General features: G+C 26.4%; 9 protein-coding genes across 9 annotated transcripts, besides 5 other annotated features; 3 read left to right on the top strand and 6 right to left on the bottom strand.

Annotated features, from left to right (window-relative positions):
• Positions 1-26: 26 nt before the first annotated feature.
• On the top strand, positions 27-4,313 carry TA04090 (cytochrome reductase, putative; the record flags this gene model as incomplete). The annotated part of the gene is given in 11 exon segments (XM_949710.1): positions 27-123; positions 163-296; positions 632-739; positions 770-918; positions 1,187-1,332; positions 1,419-1,576; positions 2,613-2,771; positions 2,789-2,858; positions 3,052-3,314; positions 3,497-3,842; positions 4,000-4,313. The coding sequence occupies 11 exon segments, from the start codon at positions 27-29 to the stop codon at positions 4,311-4,313; spliced, it is 1,944 nt and encodes a 647-aa protein (XP_954803.1).
• Positions 45-101: a sequence feature (3 probable transmembrane helices predicted for TA04090 by TMHMM2.0 at aa 7-25, 528-550 and 563-585).
• Positions 3,794-3,842: a sequence feature (3 probable transmembrane helices predicted for TA04090 by TMHMM2.0 at aa 7-25, 528-550 and 563-585).
• Positions 4,000-4,019: a sequence feature (3 probable transmembrane helices predicted for TA04090 by TMHMM2.0 at aa 7-25, 528-550 and 563-585).
• Positions 4,056-4,124: a sequence feature (3 probable transmembrane helices predicted for TA04090 by TMHMM2.0 at aa 7-25, 528-550 and 563-585).
• Positions 4,314-5,055: 742 nt separating the features above from the next.
• Positions 5,056-6,256, bottom strand: TA03985 (lipoate protein ligase, putative; the record flags this gene model as incomplete). The annotated part of the gene is made up of 2 exons (XM_949709.1): positions 5,056-5,933; positions 6,070-6,256. 2 exons carry the CDS (start codon positions 6,254-6,256, stop codon positions 5,056-5,058), a joined length of 1,065 nt encoding a protein of 354 aa, XP_954802.1.
• A 1,012-nt stretch (positions 6,257-7,268) lies between these two features.
• Positions 7,269-8,192, bottom strand: TA03930 (uncharacterized protein; the record flags this gene model as incomplete). The annotated part of the gene is made up of 1 exon (XM_949708.1): positions 7,269-8,192. One exon carries the CDS (start codon positions 8,190-8,192, stop codon positions 7,269-7,271), a length of 924 nt encoding a protein of 307 aa, XP_954801.1.
• Positions 8,193-9,239: 1,047 nt separating this feature from the next.
• TA03875 (RNA poly(A)-binding protein, putative) lies at positions 9,240-10,307 on the bottom strand (the record flags this gene model as incomplete). Its single annotated transcript, XM_949707.1, has 5 exons — positions 9,240-9,431; positions 9,547-9,634; positions 9,770-9,876; positions 10,011-10,097; positions 10,251-10,307. The coding sequence occupies 5 exons, from the start codon at positions 10,305-10,307 to the stop codon at positions 9,240-9,242; spliced, it is 531 nt and encodes a 176-aa protein (XP_954800.1).
• Positions 9,246-9,314: a sequence feature (1 probable transmembrane helix predicted for TA03875 by TMHMM2.0 at aa 153-175).
• Positions 10,308-12,653: 2,346 nt separating the features above from the next.
• On the bottom strand, positions 12,654-14,360 carry TA03820 (uncharacterized protein; the record flags this gene model as incomplete). Its single annotated transcript, XM_949706.1, has 2 exons — positions 12,654-13,238; positions 13,929-14,360. 2 exons carry the CDS (start codon positions 14,358-14,360, stop codon positions 12,654-12,656), a joined length of 1,017 nt encoding a protein of 338 aa, XP_954799.1.
• Positions 14,361-14,590: 230 nt separating this feature from the next.
• TA03765 (glutamate-cysteine ligase, putative) lies at positions 14,591-17,080 on the bottom strand (the record flags this gene model as incomplete). The annotated part of the gene is made up of 2 exons (XM_949705.1): positions 14,591-14,886; positions 14,989-17,080. 2 exons carry the CDS (start codon positions 17,078-17,080, stop codon positions 14,591-14,593), a joined length of 2,388 nt encoding a protein of 795 aa, XP_954798.1.
• Positions 17,081-17,817: 737 nt separating this feature from the next.
• On the bottom strand, positions 17,818-18,942 carry TA03710 (uncharacterized protein; the record flags this gene model as incomplete). The annotated part of the gene is made up of 1 exon (XM_949704.1): positions 17,818-18,942. One exon carries the CDS (start codon positions 18,940-18,942, stop codon positions 17,818-17,820), a length of 1,125 nt encoding a protein of 374 aa, XP_954797.1.
• A 487-nt stretch (positions 18,943-19,429) lies between these two features.
• TA03705 (uncharacterized protein) lies at positions 19,430-20,281 on the top strand (the record flags this gene model as incomplete). Its single annotated transcript, XM_949703.1, has 1 exon — positions 19,430-20,281. One exon carries the CDS (start codon positions 19,430-19,432, stop codon positions 20,279-20,281), a length of 852 nt encoding a protein of 283 aa, XP_954796.1.
• A 471-nt stretch (positions 20,282-20,752) lies between these two features.
• On the top strand, positions 20,753-23,999 carry TA03650 (uncharacterized protein; the record flags this gene model as incomplete). Its single annotated transcript, XM_949702.1, has 2 exons — positions 20,753-23,549; positions 23,581-23,999. 2 exons carry the CDS (start codon positions 20,753-20,755, stop codon positions 23,997-23,999), a joined length of 3,216 nt encoding a protein of 1,071 aa, XP_954795.1.
• Positions 24,000-24,423: the final 424 nt, after the last annotated feature.

Genomic DNA, 24,423 nt, shown 5'->3' with positions numbered 1-24,423 from the left:
ATTTATAGTATTTGTAGTATAGTATTATGATTGAAGATTTGAGTGTAATAATAAATTTGGGACTTGGAATCTCATGTATAATTACACAATTATATATATTAAAATATAAAAATAAAATTACAAGTAAATGAATTAAATAAATTAGAAGAAATTTTTTTTTAGAAAAATTGGATTTTGATAAAAAATGTAAAATATTTTATGCTAGTCAAACTGGAACTTCTGAACGTTTTTCTAGAATACTTTATGATAAATTATTACAATTTAATATATGTTCTAATAAACCAATTGATTTAGAGGTAATTTCTCCATTACGGTGCTTGTACATCCCCAAAGGGGTTCCTTAACCCCTGAAAGGGGTCACCTTAGTTATCTATAGTAGTTATATACCTCTAATAGGAGTTATTTACTAGTAGTTATACCTCTAAGAAGAGTTCGTTAGTTATTTATCTATCTCCCCCTCCGGGGGTACTGCTTGACCAAGCTCCCTTTCCCGGGGTACACTCCATAAGGGTAGAATTAGCTCCCTTTCCCATAGTACACTCTGTACCCATAGAATTAGCTCCCTTTCCAGGGGTCTAGTTAGTTATACCTTAGGACTAGTTATGTTATTAGTTATTGAATAATTTGATAGGATTTTAAAGAGGAAGAATTTTATATTGAGGATTCGATATTTATATTTCTTATATCAACACATTATGATGGATTATTTCCAGATAATACTAAAAACTTTCTTAAAATTGTAATAACATAATTATTAAATATTATTTAGTTGAAAAAATTAGAAATAAATAATACAAATTTAAAAATTAATTATTGTATTTTTGGTCTTGGTAATAGTGATTATGAATATTTCAATCAAGCTGCTAAATTATTACAATCTTCACTTAATTCACTTAATGCAAATGAATTCATTCCAATGTAATTTTATACCAATACTAATTATAGTTAAGTAGTTAAGAGTAGTTAATAAGTAGTAGGTAATTAAGTAGTAGGTAATTAAGTAGTTAAGTACTAGTAGATTAGGTAGTTTAGGTAGCAGCAAGATCTAATTTAGAGAAGAAAATTTATTTCCTCTAACCCGATCAATTTTGGACATTTATTTTTTTAAACCCATTTTCTTAATTATTTTTTCCTAATTTTAGTTAATTATTAGTTATTTGGATTAATTATTGAATTAATTGTATAGATATTTAAGTGATGAATTAAATGGAATTAATAAAGAATTTGATAATTGGTTTAAAATATTAATAAAATCATTTAATAAAATTTATAATAAAAATTTTATTATTACTAATCAAGAACCAAATTATTATAAATCTTGGAGACATTTATGTTAATTCAAATTAATATATAATTAAATATATTTATTTAATTAAATATATTTGTATAGAGAAATTTGTATGGATAAATATGTTTAGGTGAATTAGAAATGAGATATGAGAATATAATAATGAAAAATAATTTTGTACCAATACCAAAAGATATAATATGTAAACAACAATATCAATGTATAGAAGCTAAAATAATACAAAATTATAATTTAATACCAAATTCTGATCAATCTGTACATGAAATTGTAAAAACAAAAATAATAAAATTATTTTTTTTAGACAATTGATTTTTTACATCAATTTAATCCATCGGATACTATTTATATTCTATATCGTAATCCACAACATATTGTATCATACAATACATTAATCAATACTAATAGTAGTACTACAGTAGTCATAAGTAGTTAAGTACAGTAATTATGGTAGTAGTAGTAGTAGTAGTCTAGTCTACAGTAGTATAGTAGTAGAGTAATAGAGTAGTTAAGGATATTAGGTATAGTAGTCTTAACTAATCTAAGTAGTCCTTAAGTATTTACTCTAGGTACTAGGTAGTAGATACAGTAGGTACTCTAAGCCTATTAAGTCTATTAGGTACTTAAGGTTATTGGCTATACTAGGGGTACTATAGGTATATTAGGTAATTAGGGTTATATTAAGGGCTATTAAGGCTATTCTAGGTACTTAAGGGTATTATGGATATAGGATTCTATCTTAATACCTCTAGTCTTAGTTATATATATAAAGAGTATTAAGTAGTACTACAGTAGTACTAGTAGATATATTAGAGCTACTTAAAGGCTATTAGAGGTAGTTAAGGGTTATTTTACATACTTTAGGTATTTAACTAGTTAAGGGTTATTTTACCTACTTTAGGTATTTAACTACTTAAGGGTTATTTTAGCTATCTAAGGCTTATTAGGTACTTAAGGGTTATTTTAGCTATCTAAGGCTTATTAGGTACTTAAGGGGTATTTTAGCTATAGTACTTAAGCCTACTATGTACTTAACTACTTAAGAACTTAGGTATATAAGACTACTGTAGACTAGTACTATATACTACTGTACTTAAGACTTACTTAAGACTACTGACTACTAACTACTTATCTACTAGGCTACTTAGGACTACTAGCCACTAAATACTTATCTACTAGGCTAATTAGGTACTTAAGAGTACTAATACTGTTTAATTATATGTTGATTTGTGTTTAGGTAAAATGGTTTATGGATAGATTAGATCTTACTGATGAAGGTTTTTTTTAGAAAGAATATTTGTTTTAGATTTGGATAAAATTATTACATTTGTTCCAAGATATGGTAATATTAATCAAAAAACTACTTTTTCACCACCATTTCCTATACCAAATACTATTAAGGTATCCCGTTACGGTGCTTGCTCACACGGCCACCCGTATCCTCCCTGAAAGGGGCTCCCTACTAGTTACTTAGTTATACAGTTATTTAGCTCCCTTTCCCTCAGTTACGGTGCTTGGTTCTACGGTACTAGTACCAGTACTACTACTGTTAGTTAGGGTAATTAGTTATTAGGTACTTAGTTCTATAGTTAGTTGTACCCCTTACGGAGTACCTTAATTACTTAAGGAGTTTAGTTAGTTATTAGGGGAGTAGTTGGTTAGTTATATCCCCTTACGGGGTACCTTGGGGGATTAGTTATGTTATTCTGTTGGACCTCACACCGTAACGTAATAGGAAATATTAGAATTATATTGTGATTTAACAAGTTTACCAAATGATGAAATAATATTAAATTTTTGTACATTTATAAAAGATAAAAAAGAAATAGAAAGAATAGAACAAATAATAAATTCAAAATTAATGAAATTAATACGTGAAGAAGTTAAACTTTTATTCAATGAATTTTTAATATTATTCTTTCCAAATGTTAAATTTAATCTTTCTGGATTCTTACAACTTATACCTAAACAAATACCTAAAGCATATACAATCTCATCAATACCAAATGTAATTACAGCAGCAAGATCTAGGAGAGAGAGGAAATTTTATTTCCTCTAACCCGATCAATTTTGGGATTTATTTTTAAAATCCTAATTTAGTTAATTATTTTTAGTTAATTTTAGTTAATTAGTTATTTTTGGTTAATTTTTAGTTATTTTTGGTTATTTGTGATTAATTTATTGGATTAGAAAAATATAAAAATAATAGTAAAAAAAGTGGAATATAATTTACATTCATTGAAAACATTTTATAAAATAAATATGAATAAAAATATATTTAATGAAGTAACAAAAACAGAATTATATAAACGTAGAATATATAAAGGAAATTGTAGTAATTATTTATGTAATTTAATTGTTGGTGATACTATTAAATTCTTTATAAGATCTTCTATATTTTCTAATATTAATTTTAATAATAATTTTCTACTTATTGCTAATGGAACAGGTACTCCGTTACGGTGCTTGCAACAGCAGCTCCAATCACCTATTTATACCATTACTAGTTCTTTAGTTATATACCTAGTTATCTATAGTTAGTTATCCTAATCTGCTTGACCAAGCACCGTAACGTAGCTCCTTAACTTAGATTACCCCACTATTTCCTATTTTGCAACCTTTTTGATATTTATTTTACTTTTTGTAATTATTTTTTCCAAATGTGTTATTGAAGCAGCAAGATTGATTTAGAGAGGAAAATTTATTTCTCCTAACCCGATCAATTTTGAACATTTATTTCCAAAATCCTATTTTTTGGAATTATTTTTTCAATTTTTTAGTTATTTGGGTTAATTTTGGATTAATTAGTATATTAGGAATATCTGGTATAAGACCTATATATAAATTAATTGAAGAAAAGAAATTAAATAATAAAGTAATAATATATTTGGGTTTTAGAAGTAAAAATCATATTTTATATCATGAAGAACTTAATCATTTACAAAATCTTAATAATTTTCATATTTCATATGCTTTCTCAAGAGAACAAGTAAATAGCAGCAAATAATTGATCTAGTGAAGAAAATTTATTTCTCCTAACCCGATCAATTTTGGACATTTATTTTTAAAATAGCTATTTTCTTAATTATTTTTAGTTATTTTGGTTAATTAGTTAATTAATTAGTTTATTTTAAGTTAATTTGTATAATTTGGATAATTTGTGTTAGGAAAAAATATATGTACAAGAATTAGTTAAAAAGAATATAAATGAAATAAAAGAATTAATATTAAATAATGGTATAATATGTATTTGTGGGTATGTTTTTTAATTAATAAATTTATTATTTAGTAGTAGAAGAATGGGTAATGAAATTAAATTAATATTAAATAATTTTAATATTAATAATCAAATTTTTCAAGAACTTTGGTAATTCCGTTACGGTGTCTCCCGTAACGGTGCTTGGTCAAACGGTACCCCGTAAGGGGTTCTTTACCCCTCCAAGGGTCTTCTCTATATAGTTCTTTAAGGGGTTCTTTTTATACAGTTATTAGTACCATTTTACCAAGCACCGTTACGGTGACTAGTACTCCTGGAAAGGGAGCTAATTCTACCCTTATGGAGTGTACTAGGGAAAGGGAGCTAATTCTACAGCCATGAAGTGTAATAGGGAAAGGGAGTTAATTCTACAGCTACAGAGTGTACTACTACTAATAGTAAGTATAACTGAGGATATTACTATATATATAAGAGAACCCCTTTTGGGGTTAGAAAGCCCCTTTTGGGGGTACTGCTGGAGCAAGCATCGTAACTAATATATATAATAAAAATTAATATAATTAGTAAATAATTTATTATTAATACAATTATTTATTATTTCATCATTTATATATTTTATTTCCAATTCTTTCATATTTAATTCATTAAAATTATCAGTAACGGTGTCACTAGAGTTACTGGTGTTGGTGGAGTTATAAGAGTTAATAGAATTACTAGTACTGGTATTAGAATAATGGATAAGTATAATATGATATAATTTGGATAATGATTGTATTAATAATTGTATGAAAAGATTTTTATTATTAATATTTAATGTATTTTTTATAGATTTTAAAAATTCATTATGTTGTCTATTATTTCTATATTTTGGTATTTTTTTAGGTATTGATAATATTTCTTCTATTCTTGGTGATACTTCCCATATAAATGATGTATGATATACAAATGAATTTTTATTATATGCTTGTGCATTTCCACCTATTTTATATTCTAAATTATATATATTCTCCATTACGGTGTCTTCCGTTACGGTGCTTGCTCCAACAGTACCAGTACCAATCCTATCTTCTCCAATAGTATCTGATCCATTAGTATCTTGTCCAATCCTATTCGGTCCATTAGTATGATGATTCAATGGATTGTATGTAAAATCACCGTTAAGAATATTGAAATATTGATTGAAAAGATTAGTTGATTTATAGAAATTAAAAGCCCAATTATTAAGATTATTAGGATTTAAATTTGGTACAAATGAATGTGTAGCAATAATACTTGAAGTAATAATATTATTATCAATTAATACTGTACCACCACCTGTAAAACGTCTTATCAATTCTATTCTATTCTTTCTACAATAATTTATATCTTTTATATCTTTTATATTTCCTGATAATCCAAATATTATTGAACCTTCAAAATTAAATTAAATCAATAAATAAAATAAAATAAAATAATTAATTAATTAAATTAGTAAAATTAGTAAAATTAAGTAAAATTAATTAAAATTAAGTAAAAATTAAATTAAAATTAGTGTATTTATGATTACATGATGTATGTATATGATTAAGTAATAGAAATGCAGTATTAATACAATTAGGAGTAATATATCTATAAATATATTCTTCAAAACGTAATTGTTTAAAAATATCAAGAGATTCCAAATTAAATATAAATAAAGTATGATGATTTTTATTAATTAATTTTAATAATTCTTCTACACTTTTTATTAACATTAAATAAATTTATATTTTAAAAAAAATTACAATTAAATTATATATAATATCCCAATAATATTATGTAACACCAACGTATCACTAGAACACACTAGAATGTAGTGGAATAGACTAGAATACATTAATACACATTAGAATACTGTAATACTTATTATTGTACTGTAGTAGAGTATTATAGTACTTAAAATATACTTGTAAAGCCAAAATATACATAGACCCCTTAATGTAGCTCTAGAGTAGCTAGTACTCCTTATACACACTAATATACTAAGTATAACTAAGTATATCTAAGTATCCTTATGATATTAACCAACACTAAATACCCTTAGACTACTGTACCTAATTACTACTAGAGTATCTAATATACCCCTTAGTACCCTAATACACTCCTTGTATACCTAATACTAAACCCTAATCTACGAGTATACACATACTAATATACATATGGATACCTCTGGTACTATAGTACCCTTAATACTCTTAATACCTTGTGTAATATACTATAGTACATAATAGCCTAAATCACGAGTATACACATACCAATATACGTATACTTAATACTGTATTATACCCTATGTAATATACTTAGTATACTCTTATATACACAGAGTACCTAATAACTATATATCTCTAATATACCCACTACTATATACATCTAATACACTTATATACTTACTAATACTCCTTAATATACCTAAATAACCCTTAACTACCTAAATACCTGACTACTCTATAATAAGCCTTAAATGCCTTAACTACCTAATAGCCCTTATATAGCTAAAATAGGCTTAATAGCCCTTAGAATACCTTAACTGCCTAATACTACTTAATATACCTAATAACTATATCCTAAGATATATACTAACCCTAGTACCTATTAATACCCCTTAAGATACCTAGACTAACTACTGACTACTCTCAACTACACCTAACTAAACCAAGTACTTGAATACATACTAATACCCCTAGTGTATATAATAGAAAATATAATGTAGAAAGAAATTGATGAGATTTAGAGTTTACGTCTTAATATTAATTCATCTAGACGATTTTTAAAGAGCATAAAATGTTCCCAACCTGGTGAGAGATCGATACAGAGTTCACGTATAATTTGATGTTCAGTTAGTAGATATGATTTCGATTGTTTTAATAAACGATATGCTTCATTTCTTACACCTTTTGTTAAGATTACATAACGATATATATACTTTTCATCTTGGAATCTTGGTGAATAATATACATCACCAAATGGTGTTGATTTATATGAATAATCCGATACACTCATTGTTATTATATTATTATTCTCCAATACGGTGCCCGTTACGGTGCTTGCTCCAGCAGTACCCCCAAAAGGGGTTTCCTTAGTACCCTTATCATTAGTATTAGTAAAAGTAGTACACTCCATACCTGTAGTTAGCTCCCTTTCCCTAGTACACTCCGTAGCTGTAGAATTAGCTCCCTTTCCCATAGTACACTCCATACCTGTAAAATTAGCTCCCTTTCGAGGGATATTAGTGGTTACTTTAGGTGCAGCAATTTTATTAGAATTTTTTTCCTCAGTACCACTATCTGCTTGACCAAGCACCGTTACGGGAGACACCGTAACGGAAGAAAAATAATTAGATATTGGAATTTCATTATTATCAACTCTAGACCAAAAATCACCAATACATTCTCTACATAATCTTTTTAATTTATTTTTATTCATTATATTTATTATTCTTTTTTTCTCCGTTACGGTGCTTGGTCCTACAGTACCCCCAAAAGGGGTTTCCTTAGTACCAGTAACTCCCCTTCCCATATTACTATTAGTACCTATAGTAGCTTTGGTATTTATATTTTCTTCAGTACTATCCTTAGTACCTGACACCGTTACTGAGGAATTAAATTTATTTTTAATTAAATTATTTGTATCTTTTAAAACAATTTTATTCATCTTCAATTCCGTTACGGTGCTTGCTACAACACCTCCAAAAGGGCGTTCCTTAGTTACAGTAGTATGACTAGTAGTATCTTCAGTAGAAACTCCCCTAGTATTAACCCCTTCACTATCCTAGGTAAAAGTACCTGACCCCAAAATTAGTTACAACACCAATTTTATTACTCAAATTTTCTTTAGTATTATTAGTACACGATAAGTGTATGATCGTGTATATTATTATTATATTAGAGCTGGTATTGTTCTCAGCCTCTAATTACAAAACTAACCTACACAATAACAATTGAATAAAATCTTCTAAATTTATAAACTTCAAATATAAATTTCAATTTTTTCACCAAATTTAATTAATTTTCAACAAATTTTAATTAATTTTCCTCAAATGAATTAATAAATTGATTAAATTTAGAAGAACGCATGTAGCACTCATTTGCTCCAAATGTGTAATTAGACAAATTTTATAAAAATTAAAAAAAATATTTAATAAAAATATTTTCAAAATTATAAATTGAAATATTTTTATTAAAAAAATGAAAATATCAATGGAATCTTCAAAATATCCAAATTGAACCAAATACAAATTGAATCAGTAGAAACAGTAAATTCCAAATTAATTTCCAATTAATAAAATAATTTCCAAATTTATATTAATTCCAATTTTAATTCCAATTTATTAATTTAATTTCCAATTTATTATTAATTTAATTAGAATTTGAGAATTTTTTATTTTTAGTGTCTAATTTGTGGAATCTAACATAAAAGTGTATTGGTTAGAAACTTGACACTAGAAATATTATTTAATATAATTTTCTATTAATTTTTTTATTTAATATTATTAGAATTTATATATCAATGGGGTGTGTGTAAATAAAATAAAAATAATAATTAACACAATAATACAATAATAAAAATTAATATTAATATTAAAATAATTCAATAATTTTCACAAAATTAATTAATTTAATAATTTATTTATTAATAGTAAATTAATATGGTTTAGAATAATCACGATGGAATCCACGATATGAATAATATCTACCACCTCTAAAATAAAAATATTAATATTAAAATAAAATTAATATATAAAATTATATAATTAAAATTATAAAATAAAATGATATTTATATATATATAATTTATTTTTTTTAACCTTGAATATGAACGATATCTTGATCTTGTTCTATTATTAGTTCTTCTACGATTATATCCTGGTATATTTTTACGTTTAGGTATTACCTTTAAAAAAAATAAAAAATAATAAATTAAAATAAATAAAATTAAATAATTAAATAATTAAATAGTTAATTTAAATTAATTTAATTAAAATGTTATTAATAATTTCATTTATTACTTTAATAATTCGTTCTTTAAATAATGATTCATTTAACATAATAGCATTATTAACAGCATCTTCATTTGAAAATTCAACATATGCATATCTAATCAAAATTTTTTAGAAATTTTAAATTTAAATTTAATTTAATTATTTTAATTAATTTTATTTTTTTTTATCTAATTTTTTAAAATTTTTTTTATTTTTTTTAATTTTTTAATTGAGTTATTATTTTTTTTACCCTTTGGGATGTCCAGTATATTTATCAACCATAATTGTTATTCTATTAATTTGTCCTGATGATTTAAAAAACTCTTGTAATTCTTGTGGTTTAGTAGAATAATCAACCTAAAAAAATAATTAACCAAATTAAATATTAATTTAAATAAATCTAATTAAATTTAAATAAATCTAATTTAATTTAAATAATTATAATTAAATTAAAAATAATTATAATATTTGGTATATTGTATTTGTATTACATTTCCAACGTAAATTGATCTTTTATCAACATCTTCATTATTATCAGTATCCATATCATCAGTTAACATTTGACAATCCGTCATACCCTTTAATTAATATTAATATTAATAGAAAGTTAATAGAAAGTTGAATAATTAAATAATAATTAATTAACAATTTGAATAAAATTAAAGTTAATTATTTGAATAAAGTTAATTTAAATTTAAGTTTATATAATTATTTGTATATTTATTGAGAACTTGAAGTTGTTTAAGTTCATCATCTAATACAGTAAGTCTATCATTATATGAAGTCATCTTGCGATCAAAAAAATTTTTTACTAATTGTAAACAAATTAAAGAAAAAAAAATTAAGTAAACTAATTATTTAATTTAATTTAATTTAATTTTAATTTATAATTTAATTTATTTTAAAAAAGATCAGCACCATTTTTAATATAAATAAAATAATTAATTTCTATTAATGAATTTATTTAAAAATTTTATTAATAAATTTATTAATATAAAATATTTAGAAAATGAAATTAATTTTTATGGTCAAATATTAAATAATAATTTTATACAATTAAATTTACAACAAATTAATAAAATTAATAAAATTAATCAAAATAATCAAAATAATGGAAAAATTAATAAAAATAATAAAATTAATCAAAATAATGTAAAATTAGAAGAAATAAATGGAAATAATAAAATAAATGAAATTAATGTAAAATTAGAAGAAATAAAGCTTAAAAAATTTAATATAAATTCATTTTTAATATTAATTAATAATTCTATACAATTATTATTTAATATTTTCATGTAAACAAAATTAAATAAAATAAAATTAAATTAAAATAAAATTTTTATTAAATAAAATTTTTATTAAATTAAATTAAATTTTTATTAAATTAAATTAAATTTTTATTAAATTAAATTATTTATTAAATTAATGAATAATTTATAGGAAATATGGATATAATAATGTATATTTATCATTTAATGGTGGAAAAGATAGTTTAGTAGCATTACATATATATAGATTAGCAACATATAAATATTTATTACATACACAAAAATTTTATGGTAACTTAATAAAAATAAATTAATTAAAATAAAATTTAATTTAATTAATAAATTTTAATTAATTTTAATTATTTTTAATATTTTTATTGGAATTTAATTATTTTTAGAATTACAAGTAGTTTATTTTAAAGATCCAAATTTTAATGAATTTAATGAAATTACACAATTTATACAATATATTTCCAATAAATTACAATTCAATACTATGTAACTATATACTTAATACTATTAGTATAGTTACTATAGTTAAGTAGTAGATTAGGTAGTTAAGGAGTAGGTAGTTTAGGTGCAGCAAAAATTGTAGGAGAGAGGAAAATTTTATTTTCCTAACCCGATCAATTTTGAACATTTATTTTTAAAATCCTTATTTTCCTAATTATTTTTTCCTAAAATTGGCTAATTTAGTTAACTATAGTTAACTATAATTAATATACTATAATGAGTATAATTAACTAGTTAACTAGAGTACTACTAGACTACCTAGTCTAGGTGCAGCAAGATCTAATTTAGAGAGGAAAATTTATTTCTTCTAACCCGATCAATTTTTGACATTTTTAAATAATGAGTATAGAATAATGGAATATGGATGGTATGATGGTGTAAAGAAATTTAAGAATAAGAATTTATGTTTTATACTTGGTAGTCGTATTATTGATGATATAAATTTAAAAGAAATTGAAATTGGGAATTCTGATGATTTTAAATTTCTACGTATTAATCCTTTAATTAATTGGTCTTATCATGATATTTGGAATTTCTTATTAATTTTTCAACTTGATTATTGTATACTTTATAATCAAGGTTATACTTCTATTGGAAGGTATTCCCGTTACGGTGCTTGCTCCAGCAGCTCCAATATCACTAACCCCCAAAAGGGTCCCTTTAGTTATTTAGCCCCAAAGGGGTTCCTTAGTTATTTAGCCCCTTAAGGGGTTCCTTTATCTATATACTTAGTTATCTAGAGTAGTTATATACTTCTAGGGGTACCACTTGACCAAGCTCCGTAACGGAGTCTAGTTCAACAGTAGTTATATACTTAAGTAGTTAAGCCTTAGATACCTAATTAACTATACCCTTAGATACCTACTCATATAATACTCTTAGTTATAGTACTATAGTAGTACACTCTATAGCTGTAGTTAGCTCCCTTTCCCTAGTACACTCCATACCTGTAGATAGCTCCCTTTCCTTAGTTAGTAATAGTGTATATTTAGCTCCCTTTCAAGGGGTCTAGTTTAGTACTTAATAGTATTAGTTAGGTATTTACAGTAGTTATACCTTTAGATTAGTTATACCCCTTACGGGGTACCTTTAGGTAGTTAGCCCCTCCGGGGGAGTGGTTAGTTATATCCTGAGGGTAGTTAGGGGATTAGTTATTAGGGGTGTACTTAAGGGAGTTAGGGGATTAGTTAGTTATATAGGACCCCCTTTGGGGGTACTGTTTGACCAAGCACCGTAACTGTGTTATAGTATAAATGATACAATATGTAATGAATATTTGAAAAAAAATGGAAAATATTTACCAGCTTATGAATTAGAAAATGAACAATATGAAAGATTTAATAGATTAAAATACTAATCACTATCATAATCTATTGATAATATTCTCTTCTTCTTTATTTCTATTTTTATTCTACTCTTAACTTCTATACCTTTTTCTATTACGTTTTCTACTATACCTTTATCTACTTTTACTGTATCTTCTACTACTGTACCTTTATCTACTGTGTCTACTGTATCTTCTAGTACTTCTCCCTGTATACCTTCTGTATCCTCAATATTTTCTTCTGTATTTTCTATATTTTCTTCTATATTTTCTTCGGTACCTTCGATATTTTCTTCTGTGGACTCAACACCGTAATGTAATTGATTAAAAATTTGATTTTGTTGTAATTTAAATAAATTAATTTCTTCTTCATTTATTGATTCAAATTCCAATAACTTATCCCCCAAACTATCTTTCAAATTATTGTCCAGTAAACTATTAGAATTTAGTTTATGTAATTTTTCTAATGATTGTTCAGCTAATAATTCACGTTCTCTCATACGTCCTGCACGACGTTTTAATGCTGTTAAACGTTCTAATTCTTCATATTCTTCTATTGCATGATCTGCTTTCATATTCATTTTATCTATTGTACTCATTTCATCTTTTTCATCCTAAAAATTAATTAAATCTAAACTAACATTTAATGCTATTAGGTATTTAAAGGGTAAATAAGGGTATTTAAAGGGTAAATAAGGGTATTTAAGGGGTATAAGGGTAGTTAAGGAGTAAATAAGGGTAGTTAAGGGGTATAAGGGTAGTTAAGGGGTATAAGGGTATTTAAGGAGTAAATAAGGGTATTTAAGGGGTATTAGAGCTACTAGGGGCTATTAAGTAGTTAAGGTAGTAGTCTAAGTAGTCTATAGGAGTCTTAGAGTAGTTAAGGTAGTAGTTCTATAGTAGTTAAGGTAGTAGTTAAGGCTATTAGCTATATAATGCCTAATAGCTATATAAGGGCTATTAGTAGTAGTTAAGGTATTTAAGGCTATTAGTAGTAGTTAAGGTATTTAAGGCTATTAGTAGTAGTTAAGGTATTTAAGGCTATTTAGTATTATTAGGGCCATGTTAAGGCTATTTTAAGCCTTTAAGCCTATTTTAAGGCTATTAGGAGTATTCTAGGTAGTTAAGGGGTATATTGGCTATTTAAGGCATCTAGGTAGTTAAGGTATTTAAGGAGCCTATTAGTCTATAGTAGTTAAGTAGTTAAGGAGCCTATTAGTCTATAGTATTTAAGTAGTTAAGGAGCCTATTAGTCTATAGTAGTTAGGTATTTAAGGCTATTAGGTATTTAAGTTGTTGATTACTTGTTGTTGATTTAATTGTTGTAAAATTTGTTGTTGATCTTTATTAGCATCATATGTTCGAGTACCACCAGATTCAAGTGTATAATCGGAATTTTTAGGATCAGTTTTAAAAACAATTTCATGTTTACAATTTGGACATTTACCAAAGAAACGCCATTTGACTATTCCTAAATAAGTATCATTATCAAGTCTTTGTACACGTGAATTGAATTTCGTACCAACATATGTAAAATCACGACAACTTTCACAACGAAATGTAAATGGATACATCATACGTATATTCATTAATTTAGAATTTCCATATTTCAATTTCAATGCTAATGGACTTTCTTTTCTTAATATTTCCGATTTTAATACTTTTTTATAACGTAATAATGCATCTGGATCAAAATCTGGTGGTATATATTTATTCAATACTTTTCTTTCCGACATTTTTTTCAAACAAATTCTAATCTCCACAAATATTATCAAATCTACTGAAAATAAACAAATCTACACAAAATAATTAAAATTCCACCCAAAAAAATAAATAAAATTATTAAATAGTGTTTAAAATTATTAAATAGTGTTTAAAATTATTAAATAGTGTTCAAAATTATTTAAATTAGTGTTTAATTATAGTGTTTAAAATTATATATTGTGAAAAAAAATTAGTATTTAAATTATTGACAAGTAAATTGATTAATTAAATCATATAAGATATCATGATGTATGATTCCATCATGTTGATATGATGGATGTGATATAATGAATTGTCTTTGTTTTGTAGCATTTGTTGGTAATTTTCCAAGTGTTAATAATTTAAAATGTTGTAAATATAATTTCATTTCATTATAAAATTCATTTGATATTATTTCATTTATATATTCTTCTTCTAAATATTCCAATACAATACGAAATAATCCAATCTTACCATATAATATTTCATATAAATTATATCTTACCATTATTATTTCTTCTACAACAGAATTAACTTAAAAATAATAAATTTAATCTAAATTTAACTAAACTAATGTATAGTTAACTGAATAAATATAAATTATAGTTAAGTTTGTGATACGATTAAATGTATTAATATGTTTAGGAAAATAAAAAGATTGTTGATAACATGATTTGATATTAGAAGCCAATTGTATATTAAAATCAACTAATGATATGGGCATATATAAATTTAATTTTAATTTTAATATTACTTTGACTAAATATGATAATACACTTATAAACATTATATTTTCTTCATCTGTCATTTGTATATCCATTGGTCTAAATTCTATTCTCCAAGGTAAATTTTTCTCCGTTACGGTGTCCGTTACGGTGCTTGGTCCAACGGCACCAATACCCTCACTAACTCCCTTACAACCAGTACCAATACTACTAGTACCATTAGTACTAGTACACTCCATAGCTGTAAAATCAGCTCCCTTTCCAAGAGTACACTCCATAGCTGTAAAATCAGCTCCCTTTCCCATAGTACACTCCATACCCATAGAATTAGCTCCCTTTCCAGGGGTACACTCCATGGCTGTAAAATTAGCTCCCTTTCCCTCAGTTACGGTGCTTGCTCCAATGGTACTAGTAGTACTACTAATATCCTCAGTACTGTTGTTAGTACTATTACTGGCCGTTGGAGCAAGCACCGTTATGGAAGGATGATTAAAACGTACAGTATTCCAATTAGTAGTATGAAAAACTTGATAATGCATATCAGTATAATTACAATCAATAGAATCAAAATCTTCTTTATAAACAATTAAAGGATCATAAATTAACTCATGAGAAATATAACGAGACAAAATCGGATCAACACCAGACTTAATTAAATTAATATAAGAAATGGAATCAGAAGCGACTTGTATATCATTCAAGTATAAATAATTCTGTATTAGGAATTGTGAATTCTGTATATAAAGTGATGTTGTATTATAACGTCCTTTAATTATATATGGACGTGTATGTTCATCCAAGTCATCCATTGCTTGTACTAACACTGGCCATCTATTATCAATATTTGATAATTCTCCACGAAATCCTACGGTAGCACTTGATAATGATAAAAATATCGGTGCTAATGGTATTAATTGATCATGTAAATATCTTGCTTCTGATATATTTATACATCCAAATGTTACTTGTAAACATGCCATACCCATACCAAATCCTACACTATCCATTTGGATATATTCCGTTACGGTGTCCGTAACGGTGCTTGGTCCAACAGTACCAGTAGTACTAGTAACCTTAGTACTATTAGTAGTATCTTCAGTAGTATTGCTAGTAGTACATTCCATAGCTGTAAAATTAGCTCCCTTTCCCTCAGTTACGGTGCTTGCTCCTACAGTACCAATATCCTTATTACTATTAGTATTACTAGTATTAGTACTAACCTTAGTAGTATTATTACTAGTATTAGTACTAACCTTAGTAGTATTATTACTAGTATTAGTACTAACCTTAGTAGTATTATTAGTACTACTCATGGTTGGACTAGTACTATGAGTAGTACTGTCTGTGTGACCAAGCACCGTAATACCTGACACCGTAACGGAAGATTTATATAATTGTGGATCATATAAAAAAACTTGTTGTGTAATATAATTATAAATTTTCATTTCATCATTTAAATTATCAACAGTATTATTCATATCAATAGTACCATTCATATGAACTGTGGTATAGTTGTCTGTAGTGTAATTAGTATCTGTAGTATAGTTGTCTGTAATATAATTGTCTGTAATATCAGTAATGATATCAGTAGATGTTGATGTATTACTAAGTGTATCATTAGTCATTTCAATATTATCCTTAATAATATCCTTAGTAGTAGTAGTAGTATTTTCTTCAGTAACGGTGTTAGGTACAGTACTATCCTCCATACTACTACCAGGTACTACTGTACTGTTAGTAGTTGTGGGACCAGTCACAACTGTACTGTTGGTTGGACCAGTCACCGTAACGGAGGAATTAAAATTAGAAAAATTAATATTGTTACCATATTGTATTAATAATTCATATGCTAATTTACGTTGTTTCTCTGATAATAATCCATAAAATTCCATTTCAAAACCAATTTCCATAACTTTCTCCATACCTAACTCCATAACTTTCTCCATGTCATATCCTAACTTATGTACTTTCTCCATATGTTTCTCCATATATACATTCTGATCATGTTGTTTTTCCTTTTCTTTCTTCAAATTATTCACTAATTAAATATTAACATAAAATATATTAGGTTACTTAGGTATCTAAGGGGTAATTAATAGTATATAAGGGGTATTAGAGGTAGTTAAGAGGTATTTAGGTAGTTAAGAGGTATTTAGGTAGTTAAGAGGTATTTAGATAGTTAAGGCTATTAGGAATACTAGCTACTTAAGCTATTAAGGCTATTTAAGGTATTTGTAGCTATTTTAGGTAGTTAAGGTATTTTAGCTATATAAGGGGTACTAGGTTATTTTAGGTACTAAAGGTATATAGGAATATTTAGGTACTAAGGCTACTAACTACCAGACCACTCTAGATCTACCTAGGGGTACTAGCTACCTAGGTATATTAGTGATACTAGACTACTCTAGGTATTTCTGGGTATTTTAGCTACTTAGGTATTTGAGGACTACTCGGACTACTAACTACTCTAGTTATTAGAGTATTTAGCTACTAGACTACTCTAGGTATTAGGCTACTTAGGTACTTAAGGCCTATTAAGGCCTATTAATACTAAGTACTATAGCTAATACCCTTATATACCTATTAACCCTAATACTATTCTTAACTACCTATAATACTCTAGACTACTAGACTACTATAGAACTACTCTTAACTAGTCTAAAACTACCTAACCACTGTAGACTACTCATTAACTACTCTAAACTACTTAACTACTCTTAACTACTTAGTGATACTTACCATTTGTTGTATGTGAGAGTATATTTGTGGTATTTGGTAATGTGTTTGTTGTATTTGGTAGTGTGATTGTAGTATTAAATTTGGGTATGAGTATATTGGAATTATTTTTAAGTTTGATATTATGTGTAATTTCAGTAAATCTTGAAAAAGGAGTAATACAAATATTAGGAAAGAAATTACTAAGTTTATATTCTAATTCACCGGTTAGTGGTTGTCTAAATTGTTCATCACCCAAGTATACACAATCTTTACAACCAATTCTTATAAAATTTGTTAATGTTGTTATTTTCGCATTTGGAAATCCTAATTTTCTTAATATCATATCCAATCTTCTTCTACGATCTTTTATACTTTTTCTTATCTCTTTTATATAATTTGATGATAATTTATATGGTTCATCTGGTATTGATTCTACCATATATGAACCATATTCTGGTGTAAATATACATTTTTTCCAATCTAACTGCGTAACGGTGTCTTCCGTTACGGTGCTTGGTCCAACGGCATCAGTATCAACAGTATCCTTAGTATCAACAGTATCCTTAGTATTAACTTCCTCATCAACAACCCCGAAAGGGTCTTCCTCAGTACTAGTAACTCCAGTATCAGAAAAAGTACTTGACTCCCTAGAATTAGTAACAGCAGCAATTTCATTGGGATTTTTCTCCTCAGTTACGGTGCTTGCTCCAATGGTACTAATATCCTTAGTACTATCCTCGGTACTATTAGTACTATTAGCAACCTCAGTACTATTAGCATTAGTAACCTCAGTACTATTAGCATTAGTAACCTCAGTACTATTAGCATTAGTAACCTCAGTGCTTGTACTTTCTGCTTGACCAAGCACCGTAACGGGAGACACCGTTACGTGAGATTGTATAATAGATTGTATATGTGGATAAATTGGTAATAATTGTGGTAATTTAAGTTTATGATTAAGATTAACAATAATATATTCAATTTCATCACCGAAATAACGTATAGAATCAAGCCGATGTTTATGTTTATGGAAAATAATAGCAAATTCTAAAGAAGCTAATTGACGTAATTTATTAGAATATTTTCTAATTAATTCATTCTCTAATACCAATTCATCCCTTAAAAATACCATCAGAATTTCTTACTCATATCCTAAAATATTACAAATTCTTACTCATATCCTAAAATATTACAAATTTTTACTCATTCATTAAATATTACAAATTATTTGAAATTAATTTACAAATTTTAAAATTTAGTAGAAAAGTACAAACTATTTGAAATTAGTACAAACTATTTGAAATTAAGTAAAATTTAACTTAATTTTATTAATAATTGAAATTTATGTGAAAATCACAAAATTTTGAAAATTTAACAAAAATTAATACAAATCAACAAAAATTAATTTAAAAAATTATTAATTTAAAAGTTTATAAAACTTTAACAATTTATTATGAAAATAAATCATAAATTAATAAATATTAAAATTAATCAAATTAAATATTAAAATTAATTAAAAATTAAGTTTAATATTAATAGAAATTAAGTTTAAATTAAAATTATTAATGTGCGTATTGCCCAATTGTTATATTTAAAAAATTATTTAATTATTTTATATTATGAAATTTACTATATCCAATATTCATACCTCTAATACTCATACCTCTAATACCCTTAATACTAAGAGTAATACCCTTAATACTACTGGCCCATCTGCTACTCTTAATACTACTGGTCCATCTGGTACCCTTAATACTACTGGCCTATCTGGTACTAATACTATTGGTATTGTTAATAGTATTGGAATTGATATATTTGAAAAAGAAGAAGTAAAAAAATTGAATAAAGAAATAATAAAAGAGTTTAGACAAGATATAAAATTAATTAATGAAAATAATATAATTCCATGTAAAAATAAATTAATTAAACCAAATTATCAATTTAATATTAATAAACAATTAAATTATGGTCTTAATTTTATAAATACTAATGAACAAGAGAAGAAGCGAGAGGAGGAGAAGGAGGTATTAGAGAAGGGAGGGGAGGTAGAAGGCTTAGAGGAGAAGGAGGTACTGGAGGTAGAGAAGGTAGAGAAAGAACTACTAGAAGAAGAAGAAAGATTATATGAAAAATTATTTAATATAAAGAAAAATAATATAAAATTAATTAAAAAAAATAAAGAATTAGAAAAAAATAATTTGGATAAAAATTTGGAAAATAAAAATAATTTGGAAAGTATAAATAATGTCGAAAATATAAAGAAAATATTAAAATTGGATAAAAGACAATATGAAAAAGTACCAGTAGAAAATTTTGGAATACAAATGTTAATGGGAATGGGTTATAATCCCAAAATTAATAAAGAAAATAATAAAAAATATATTAAAAGAATTTATGAAAAAGGTGGATTAGGTACTGATATAATTATGGAAAATAATATGAAATTAACCAAAATAACTAAAAATAATTAAGAAAAATCATATTTTGGAAATAAATGTCAAAAATTGATCGGGTTAGAGGAAATAAATTTTCTTCACTAGATCAATTTTTGCTGCACCTAAACTACCTCATCTAACTACTATAGTAACTATACTACTTAATTATACTAATTATAGTATATTAACTATAGTTAACTTAAAATAACTAATTAAGGTGAAAATAATTGTAAAAAATAGTAATTTTGGAAATAAAATGTACAAAATTGATCGGGTTAGAGAATCAAAATTTTCTTTCTAACTGTTGTATAATAATATTTTATATAATTTAATGTGTAAATTATATATATTAGATTCTAATATTTATATATAAATTTATTTTTATCCAAACAAAGAAATTAAAATGTAAATTAAAAAAGAAATTTAATAAAAAAGAAAGAAGTTTAATAAAAAAGAAAGAAGTTTAAGGAATTAATAAATTAATAAATTAAATAAATATATTGAAAAATGTTGAATAAAAAGTGTTTAGGAATAGATTATAAGAATATATGTAATGAAGTGTTTAATGAAGTGAATAGTATATTATCATTATGGAATAATCGTAATAATAATATGAAATCTTCTAAATATTTTAATGATGATTTATTATTAAAACTTGCTTCGAAACATTATGGAATTAATAATCCTGATGATTTTCTATATAATTCCATTAAATTACATAAATCTACCAATAAACTTATTTATGAAGATTTTCCAATCAATTATAATATTAATACTATGAATATTAATAGTAATAAGGATAAGAATAGTATGAATAGTAAGAAGGATAAGGATAGTATGAATAGTAAGATGGATGTGAGAGATGTGAGAGATATGAGAGATAATGATATTTGGTTAGGATATAATAAATATTTATCATTTATTAATATTTCTATTTATTATTCTAAATTTTTTACTCATAATTTTGATTCCGTTACGGGGTCAGGTACGAAGGATAGTACTACTGAAGGTACTACAGAATGTACTACAGAATGTACTGAAGAAAATATTACTACTAACACTACCCTGGGAAAGGGAGCTAATTCTACCCTTATGGAATGTACCCCTGGAAAGGGAGCTAATTTTACAGCTATAGAGTGTACTATGGGAAAGGGAGCAAATTCTATGCTTATGGAGTGTACTACTGAGAAAAATATTAATGAAATTGCTGTTGTCACTAAATCTGGGGAGTCGAGTACTTTTTCTGAGGAAAGTATGAGTAAGGATATTAAGGGTAGTGAGGATATTGAGGTAGGCCCTTTCGGGGCTGCCGTTGGACCAAGCACCGTAACGGAAGAAAAAGAATATACAATATTTATATATCCATATATGCGTAAAACATCAAGAATAATAATAGAATCATTGAATAAAATGACAAATGTATTATCATATAATGATTTAACAAGTATAATTTATGTTTGTGGTTCTACTGGTAGTAGTCGATTATTATCATTTCTATCTAATTTAATTAATAATTCTATTAATTATTTTAATTTTTATAATATTAATACTACTTTATGGCCTTGGGTTGGTTCTTCCAATACGGTGCTTGGTCAAACGGCCAGTAATGGACCTGAGGATAGTACTGTAGTACCTGGTAGTAGTACTACTGAAAGTACTAATAACCTAACTACCAACAGTACTAAGAATAGTAGTACTATCACTACCAGTACTGAGGATACTACTACTGTTGGAGCAAGCACCGTTACTGAGGGAAAGGGAGCTAATTCTACCCTTATGGAGTGTACTAGTGAGGAAAATTTGAATGAAATTGCTGTTGTAACTAATTTTGGGGAGTCGAGTACTTTTTTGGATACTGTTACTACGGGAAAGGGAGCTAATTTTATGGGTACAGAGTGTACCATGGGAAAGGGAGCTAATTCTATGGGTATGGAATGTACTACTAGTAATAGTGAGGATAGTAAGGGAGTTCTTGGAAAGGGAGCTAATACTGTGGGAGCTGTTATTGGCCGTGAACCTGACACCGTAACGGAGAATATACAAATGTTAAGTAAAAAATTGAATATATTATTAGATATAATGTTTATAAATAAAATAATAAATTATAAAATTGATAATGAAGATAATTTTTATGAATTCATTGAAAATCTATTAAAAAATTATGAATCCAATATTAATTCACATACACACATACATACACACACTAATACTGACATTAGTACAATTACACACAGTAATTTACACACTAACTTACACACTAACTTACACACTAATAATGACACTAATACTATTACTACAGTAGGAGCAAGCACCCTAATGGATAATATTATTTTGGAGAAGATAATATGTTTATTAATATTTAAAGGTAGAATTGGTGGATTAAGTAATGGTGAGATTAGAATTTTTAGTGATTTTATTTGTGATAGACTTCATCGTATTAATTTGAAAATTATTTCCAATCTTGTATTAGCACTTGGTTATTCTAAATCACTTGATGAATTCTGGATGTATACTATTTCTAAATATATTATTAATTCCATAACGGTGCTTGGTCAAACGGCCAGTAATGGTCCTGATAGTAATGGACCTGAGGTTAGTACAGTAGTACTTGGTACCAACAGTACTACAGGTACCGTAGGAGCAAGCACCGTAACTGAGGGAAAGGGAGCTAATGACACTTTTAGTACTACCAGAAAGGGAGCTAATGACACTTTTAGTACTACCGGAAAGGGAGCTAATGACACTTTTGATACTACCGGAAAGGGAGCTAATTTTACAGCCACCGAGTGTACCTCCGGAAAGGGAGCTAATTTTACAGCTATAGAGTGTACCCCGGGAAAGGGAGCTAATTCTATGGGTATGGAGTGTATTACTGAGAAAAATTTGAATAAAATTGCTGTTGTCACTAAATCTGGGGAGTCGGTTACTAATTCTAGGAGTACTGTAGGTATTGAGGGAGCCCCTATCGGGGCTGTTGGAGAGGGAGTTAGTACTAAGGAAACCCCTTTCGGGGCTGGTACTAAGGGAGTTAGTGAGAAACTTGGTTGCCGTGAACCTGACACCGTAACGGAGTTAGATGAAGAAGATATAGTAATGATAATGGATGGATATTCAAATGCAGGATTAGAAGATTATAATTTTTATACAAAAATATGTAATTATATAAAGAATAAATTTGAAAATTATACAATAGAAAATCAAAATATAATAATAAAATCATTAGCGAAAATCAGACATCAAAATCATTTACTAATACAAAAATATATTAATTCATTATTTAAATATATTAATTCATATAATTTATGTAAGTTTATAAAAAAATTAATTTAATTTAGTAAATAAAGAGAAAGGAAGTAGAGAGGATTTAAGTAGTAAAGGGACTAAAGGTAGTTTAGAGGATTTAAGTAGTAAAGAGAGTTTAGTAAATTTACGAAGTAAAGAAATTTTAATGAAGAAAGAGGAAAATATGAGAAAAGAAGAAAATATGAGAAAATTGGATGAGAATTTGAGAAAAGAAGAAAATATGAAGAAATTAGATAAAATAATTGGTATAAGTATAATAAGTATATTTGATTTGGATTATAAAATTGAAAATATTGATATTTTATGGAAATTATTATCATTAAAAATTAAAGATTCTTATGATATTTGTACTATTAGTTGGTTACCAATTGTTATTATTAATTTTCCGGTATCTACATTACGGTGCTTGGTCACACGGCCACCCGTACCCTCCCTAAAGGGGTTCCCTTAGCTATATAGCCCCTAAAGGGGCTTCTATAGTACCTTAGTTATGTACCAGTAGTTATACCCTTAGTTATATATTAGTTATCTATACCCTTATAAGTACTTAGTTATATCACTACTAGTAGTACACTCTATAGCTGTAGTTAGCTCCCTTTCCCGGAGTACACTCTATACCTGTAGATAGCTCCCTTTCCTTAGTTAGTAATAGTGTATATTTAGCTCCCTTTCCTAGGGTCTATTTTAGTACTTAATAGTATTAGTTAGGTATTTACAGTAGTTATACCTTTAGATTAGTTATATCCCCTTACGGGGTACCTTAGGGGAGTAGTTAGCCCCTCCGGGGGAGTGGTTAGTTATATCCTGAGGGTAGTTAGGGGATTAGTTATTAGGGGTGTACTTAAGGGAGTTAGGGGATTAGTTAGTTATATAGG

Source organism: Theileria annulata, chromosome 3 (genome assembly GCF_000003225.4).
Source record: "Theileria annulata chromosome 3, complete sequence, *** SEQUENCING IN PROGRESS ***".
Lineage (NCBI taxonomy): Eukaryota > Apicomplexa > Aconoidasida > Piroplasmida > Theileriidae > Theileria > Theileria annulata.
Note: the sequence above shows the minus strand (reverse complement) of the source record. Positions and strands in the feature narration are given on the sequence as shown.